This window comes from Thalia democratica, chromosome 8 (genome assembly GCF_965202585.1).
Source record: "Thalia democratica chromosome 8, ktThaDemo2.hap1.1, whole genome shotgun sequence".
In the NCBI taxonomy this organism is placed as follows: Eukaryota; Metazoa; Chordata; class Thaliacea; order Salpida; family Salpidae; genus Thalia; species Thalia democratica.
In genome coordinates, this window is record NC_139172.1 from 16,169,562 (window position 1) to 16,177,452 (window position 7,891).

A 7,891-nucleotide genomic window follows, 5' to 3' on the forward strand; every position below is an offset into this window, starting at 1 on the left:
GCTTACTTATAACATTTAAAACTGTTTATATTGTTAAAGGTTAAATTAAATGACAATTATGGTTTAATCATTCTAGATAGATCTACGTTTTGATTGATTTTTATTTATTTAGATTTTGAGAATTGTTTGTTAAATCAAATTGTAAACAACTAAAAAAAGTTCAATTATAATTTTTTTTCAATGTAATAGTTTTTAACCTTATTTCAATAAAATAAACATTTGAAATAAATAATTTTTATAGATAGAACCACTATAAAATAATGAAAGACCTCATAGAAACCATCAAGACCAACCCTTTTAATTCCCCTGTGTTCAGGGTGCATTGTGAACAGGAAAAACCATCAAGCCCTTCAACATGTTAGTTTGATAAAATTATTAGTTTTATATAATCATTATACTTGATGTACTAAATAGCTAAGTTTATCTCAAAACAATATGTAAAAGTTATTGAATTAAAAACATAATGCTATTTTGAAAATGAAGTATGTTAATTAATGCTAAAAGTAGTTTAAAATGTTTATTAGTTTACCTAACTGTCTAAAACAATTTAGTTTTCACTCACTTAGCCTAAGTTTTATTAAGCTAATTATGTTTTATAAAAGCCTATGTCTAATCTATGTGTTACATTTTATTGAAATATAGATGATTATATTTTATATTTTTTATATTGTTTGACAACTTAATTGAACTTTTTTATTTCTATTATCATAAATGAACTTTTTTAAAATCAAATTCTATTGTTTGTTAAATAATTTTCTTTTAGTCAATGACAACTGTAAGGTAAAAATCAACATCAAAGGATATTTACTTACATTTCCAACAGTTATATTACTTTAAAACCATTTGCTTTTAGAATTTAAGTCTGTTTGATAAGGTTAAGTTTGCTAGAGTTTTGCTAAAGCACTCACCTACTATCAGTCTTGTATGTAAGTGATAATTATCAATTGCAAAATGTTATAAATGTTAAACTAAAGTTTATAAAGTATTATAATGTTGCTTAAACTTTATTTTTTTTTAAACCTTTTATTTTTTAAATTAAAAATTACTACGAATGTATAAATTTTCAAAATGTTATCAGTTAATCTATAGTCAATAACTACAGTTAAATTATCACCGAAAAAAAAGAATTGAATATGTTGATCAAAAAATTATCAACAATACTTTATGTTTATAAACAGCTGAGACCAGTTGTGAGTTTGGTTCAACAAAATACTTTGCATTGTGTGGTTTTGGAGGAGTATTGAGCTGTGGACTTACCCACACTGCTATTGTTCCTCTTGATCTCATTAAATGTCGTCTTCAGGTTTTTAATTGTTTACATTTGAACATAAGTTTTTATACATTAGATAAAATTTAACTATTATCATTTAATTGAATAAATTAACATCAATGGTGTTTAAAAGAATATTGTTTTTATCTTTTTAAAGGCTAAAAAATCTTAAACAAGGCTGCCACACTCAAGATAACTCTGGCTAGTTTAACATTTAAAAAAATTTTAAAGCAAGTTTGGATAATTTTACTTAATCTCAGGTTAGCTTTTTTGACTAAAACTCTAAATCATAACTTTAATAATAGAGGAGACAGATTTTTAGAAAGTTTTCAAAATTCCAAGAAAATTGGCCTTGAAAATTTTTGATTCCGTACTGTTATATCAGATTTTTTTACAAAACTGGTTAAATCTCAAAAGTTAATGTTAATTTTATCTCAAAAATTATAGGAAAAGATAGATTTTTAGTGAAATTGTCTTTTTTTGCTTTTTAGTTTGCACATCCCATAAGGAATCGGTTGTACTCTCCCACTTTAGCCGTTATATCTCAAAAATGATTTCAATTTTAAAAAATCTGTATAAAGCTGCTTATAGCTTACTTGAAACTCAACCAAATAAAATCAAATTGTGAAAAAAGCAATTTACCCCGGTGCCCATAATTTTAAAGGATTTTTTTAAAGAAAGTAAATCCATAAAGGTAAGCCCATTTAAAAAATTTTGAAATTTGAAGATATTCTTGAGTTGCAGATGATGAGCAGAAAAAAAGGTCTTAGGTGTATTTATTAGTAATTTTGAAACTTACACTAGATATTTTTGAGTTGCAGATGAAGAGAAAAAAAAAGGTCTTAGGTATTTTTAAATGGTAGTTTTTTGAGTAGTCTTGTTGGAGGGGGCCATAGCCTTTTTAATGTCTTTGAAGGGGGCCGTTTGAAAAAAATTTAGGGAAACCCTGGTTTAAACCAATTTCTTAAAAAAATATTTTTAAGGAACTAATAATGATTTAACTAACTTTTCAGTTTTCATCAAATCTTAAAACCTTTTTTATACTTTTAAATGTTTACAAATTTACTACTTAGTTTAAAAAAAAAAAAAGTCTGTAAGAAAAGCTTTAAAGTGTTTGCTAAATTATTAAGGCTGCTTCTTATACATGCTGGTTTTTACTGATACATATTAATGAATTTCTTGTATACTATTTAATGTTTTACTTTTATTAATACTAATATATTTTTCAAATAGTGATTGAGGAGAATCTTATAACTTCTTATTTTAAAATTTTATGGTCAAAAACAACGTTTCACTTGATTTAACAAGAACTTCATTTCTTATAAAAATCTTATTGAAATAAAAGAAATATTTACAAACAAGGATCTTGATATTGTTTAAACGTGTAAAACATTATTTTGACAAAAAAATTGAAGTTAATGAATTTATTTTGAATTTTGTTATACCTATTTTTATAAGCACTCTAACCCTAACTCTAATAATTTTCACAAATGATAGTTCAAGGATGTTAATAAAAAACTCAATGTATATCAAGCTGCTCTAGGGGATCACAGACAGGGACCCATTGATCATCCGTGACCCCAAAAAATCTGTGTTCTACAAGAATTTTTTTCAAATAAAAATATATTTAACAAAACAAAAGAAATTTTTCTGGTAAAACTGAGCTCTTAAATTGAAAAATACCTTCTACTAATGTTTTACCATCAACTTATAAAAGACTGTCAACTCATGAATTAAAAAATATTTTTTATTTATATTACTATGGATAAAATAGAGACATAACAATTTTTAAGAATAAGGTTGGGCAGATTTAGATTTAAGTCATATAAAACTTATAAAAGTTGGCATATGAAGCAGATGGCTTTATGGAATTTTTTTTATAAAAAAAATTTTATTCATCTTATTAAGTACTAAGTTCAAAATGTCTTAAAAGTTAATTTATGCATCTAATAATTAATATAAAAAACCATTGACATGTATATGTACTTTAGAATTATTTTCATAATTATTTATTAACAATGAATATAAAAGTACGTACAAATATTACTTTTTTTTTTTATTTAAAATAAATTTAACTTAAAAATTTAAAAACAATTTCAAGTGTAGTTGAAGTTTTTTATTGTGGACTATTATTATTATGGTTATACAAGATACAGAAAAGTTTTTGTTGTTCAAAGTGTTGTAATAAATATTCTTTTTTTTAAAGTTTTTAGTTACTCTAAAAAGTAAGCTTAAAGTAATGTTTAAGCACCATACTGTAAGGTTAAGTATATTGTACTATAAATTAGTAGTGAACGGTTGTGACTGACTGATGAGTCCTAATCAGGACGAAAACGGTCTCAGTCTACCGAAAGCTCGTGGTCTGATGATCGAATTCGTATGATTAATCTTTTTTTTTATAAGTTAGTAGTGATTTATTGTCCTTCAACTTTAATGATTGTTTTTGATTCAAGCATTGTTCTTCGCAACTTTCTGCCTAACTGAATAAATATTTTAAGATACAGTTGAATTGTTTTCAGTGTATACTTGTTGATTGTACTAATCTCTTGAGTACTTATTGACTACATACAGGGAAAAGTAATTTAGCAAATTATTTAAATGTTGGACTATTTTAGAAAGATAACAATATTTGGTTTTGTTTGTATTTCTTATTTAAAGTGCGTTAGTTTTATGTTACACCTTTCTTTAACATCCTTATAAACTTAAATTTTAAAACTTTTTAAAAAGTTTTGATGATAAGTTGATTTTATTTCATCTATGCAAAACATTTAAATAATATTTGAAATTCTAAATTTTAAATCAATTTACAAATTCATTTAAGTTTAAATTTTACAAAGTATTTTGGAGCTTTTCTCAGGATATTTTGTCACACACTCAGGATAACTCAGGCTTGTTTGATTTTTTTTGTCAACTCAAGCTTTTTTTTTTCTGAATTAAATTCTTTAATTTTTCTTGAAAGTTTTGTTTTCTTAAGTCATTTTGTTATTGTTTAGATATTTAATCTTTATTGACATAAATAATTTTTAAGATTGGCTCATTACCAAGTTTTTATAATTCTTTGGCGTCCAATTTTTCAAGTATAAAAAATCTAAACTTACGATGTAATCTTAGTTTCATTTGTTTCTTGACAAGGGTACAAAAGTATGTATCCAAAAACGTTGTGAAAATTAAAAACAAAAATAACTTGAAAATGCGTAGTTTTTTAAATAATGTTGAAAATATTTACCACAAAAAATAACAACATCATATGCTCAGTTCTCTCAATATTTAACCAAATACTTTAATGCTTTGTTTTATTCATGTTAGATGTTATAAACTTCTGTAAATTAATATAGATATTTCTAAATAAAAAAAATATCCGTACCGTTTATTATATACATACGTTATTTATAATGTAATAATGAACTTTTTATTTTTGATCTATTTTCAGTTGTTTTTAAATTAGTTAAAAAAGCATGTGGCTTTGCTTAAAACTTTTTATAAAGTGTTTTATTAATTATAATATTAATTTTTTTTATTGTATTAATAATGAATAAATTTTCAAGAGAAAAATAAAGTACTAAACCATACAAATACTTCAACTGAACCTTAAAGTATCAATGATACTATACAATTCTATAAAATTAAACTTTTTTTTGGAACAAAATATCTAAGTTTTTTATTATGTTGGTTAAAAACAGTAGTCTAATAAAGATATTTGTTTTTTATACCAAGTATACTTCAGTATTTTGTTTCAATTTAAAATATTGCTAATATTTTTTTAAAATCTATGCTTAAAATGAATCTATAAAATTAAGTACCTTTTTACATAATAGGGATGTCACACACTAAGGCTACTCAGGCAAATTTGAAATGTTGAAAAAATCAGATTGACTCAGATTAGTTTTTTTTTACAAAATTAACTCTAGCTGAGATTTTTTTTTCAAATCCCAGGCTTTTTTAATCAATTTATTTTTTTTTCTGCATGAAGCGGCAACCCTGACATAAACTAATTCTGTTGGATATTTTGTATTTAATTTTATCTGTTATACGTTGCGTTTAAATTAACATTTATAAAAAAACTTAAATTAACTGAAATTTTTTAAAATCACTACAGGTCGATCCTGCAAAGTACAAATCATTAGCAAATGGTTTCAAAGTAACAATTGCCGAGGAAGGTATCAGAGGTCTTGCCAAAGGGTGGGCACCTACTTTAATCGGATACTCTATGCAAGGACTTTGCAAATTTGGTTTCTATGAGGTTAGTTATCTGTTATTTTTTTTAAAGTTTTTAATTCAGTCTATTTACGCAAGTGAATATTAAACATCAACTTTATATATAAAATAAAAAGTTAAATCTAATCGAAGCTTGCAAAGTTGAAATATAATAATAACTACTCCCTACTTCAATTAACTAGTATTTAATAGATAAAAAAAAAAAATTGGAAATTTCTTGATAAAATATTAACAAGCAGATTAAAAAGGAACTGAGTCGAATTAAATGTTATTTTTTCTATAAATACATTTTGATTAAAATTTAAGGGATGCATACTTGTTGATATCATAAAGTGGTTATGTAATGTTTACACAAACTTTCTCGCAGGTATTCAAGTCGTTGTACAGCGATATGATCGGAGAAGAGAACACTTTCCTCTACCGTACTTCATTGTACTTGGCAGCTTCTGCTTCAGCCGAGTTCTTCGCTGACATCGCTCTTGCTCCCATGGAGGCAGTGAAAGTCAGAATTCAGACCCAACCAGGCTACGCTAACACCTTGAGAGAAGCTTTCCCTAAGATGAAGGCTGAAGAAGGCATGGGAACGTAAGTTCATCTAATTTTTTCAAAGATCAACTTATGAAGTTATAAGTGAACATGCTCTTGATTTAGTGAACTTAGTTAATATTTATTACATGAGTATAAAAAGTTTTGTCGAATATTTTATCGTAACAATTTAAATTCATTAATTATTTTCATCTTACATTTTTTTAGATTCTACAAGGGATTAGTTCCATTGTGGTTGCGTCAAATTCCATACACTATGATGAAGTTCGCATGTTTCGAAAGAACAGTAGAAGCCATCTACAAGTACGCAGTACCAAAACCAAGGTCCGAATGTACAAAACAAGAACAACTTCTTGTCACCTTTACTGCTGGTTTGTTGAAAAATATCTTTGAGCATTTGAAATTTCACAAACTAATAAAACAAATTTTAAAGTGTTGATAGTAAGTAAAAGTCTGATCTATATGACCATTTGAATATTTTATTAAATATTTTTATTAATATAAGTTATAAATTACAACTGAAATTATCAAATAAAATAAAATTAAGGTTACATCGCTGGTGTGTTCTGTGCCATCGTCTCTCACCCAGCTGATACTGTCGTATCTATCCTGAACAAAGAGAAGGGATCAACCGCTGGACAAGTTCTTAAGAAGCTTGGACCTACGGGTTAGTTATGTAAAATATATGTGTATGCTCAATAATACTCCCACTAATTATGCAGTAGTAAACCCTTTTACATAAATAGTTTGTTTTTATATACTAAACTTAATTCGTCGTCTTACCATATCTTAATCTTCTGTTAGTTAATAGTCTGCATTCCAAATCCTTTATATTATATAATATTCATGTGTACAAAAATATTGATATAATAATTAATTTTTCGCCTTAGTTAACACTTGTTCTAAAAATTTTGCAGGAGTATGGAAGGGATTGGGTGCTCGTATCTTCATGATTGGTACACTCACCGCATTGCAATGGTTCATCTATGATTCCGTGAAAGTTTTCTTCAAGCTTCCCAGGCCTCCACCACCAGAGATGCCTGCCAGCTTGAAAGCCAAACTTGAAAAATCTGAGTAGTATATTTTTTTTTAACGTAGTAAACCTTTAACATTATAAAACCACCCATCAGTTTTCTAGTAGTAAATTGTGTTCTATTCAAAAACAGATTGTTCTTTAATTTTTTTTATGTACAATAAATTTTTGTATTTATATTGTTCTCTACATGAATATAACTTTTACTTCTAAAAATTATAACAACATTTTTTCTACTTTATTATGCTGGATATCAGTTAGATGATTCAATTCTAATTTTGAAATAGTCCAAGCATAATTTGTAATTTAATTAATTTTTTCTAAAGAACCATTACAATATTTAAGGCCTTAAACTCAAGAACATTTCAAAAAGTCGCTGTATATAAAATAATTAATGTTTTGAAAATATATACAATTTCTTCCATCATCCTTAACTTTTAATGTAAAAATGTCTTTTATTATACAGTTGTCAGATTTTTTTTTCTAGAGTTCATTAATTTTAAACCTTCTAGAAATTGGTTAGAAAAACAAGCCTTATATAAAGTAAAATTCAAGTAATGTTAAGCAGATATTGTGAAAGACTTCGAATTGTTTACATAAGAACATGTGTACTAAATCAATATAGTGAGTAAACAGTTTGTTTGATTATATAAAATTTTCATACGCTCAGTGTGACAGTAAATTGTTTTAGTTGTTCATTAGATTGATTTACGATCATTTCTTTCAGTTTATTTTATAGTGAAAATGCTTAATTTGTTCCAAGCAAGCAAAACTTTAAAATAACTAGGAAGAATACTTGATACAAAAAAACTGCAACTTTTATTATA

The 7,891-nt window shown here is 25.8% G+C and overlaps 1 protein-coding gene across 1 annotated transcript; it reads left to right on the forward strand.

Annotated features, from left to right (window-relative positions):
* The first annotated feature begins 245 nt into the window (after positions 1–245).
* LOC145843246 (solute carrier family 25 member 3-like) lies at positions 246–7,241 on the forward strand. Its single transcript, XM_082950710.1, has 7 exons — positions 246–357; positions 1,179–1,303; positions 5,367–5,510; positions 5,853–6,070; positions 6,239–6,402; positions 6,579–6,698; positions 6,949–7,241. The coding sequence occupies exons 1-7, from the start codon at positions 261–263 to the stop codon at positions 7,107–7,109; spliced, it is 1,029 nt and encodes a 342-aa protein (XP_082806836.1). The 5' UTR covers positions 246–260; the 3' UTR covers positions 7,110–7,241.
* Positions 7,242–7,891: the final 650 nt, after the last annotated feature.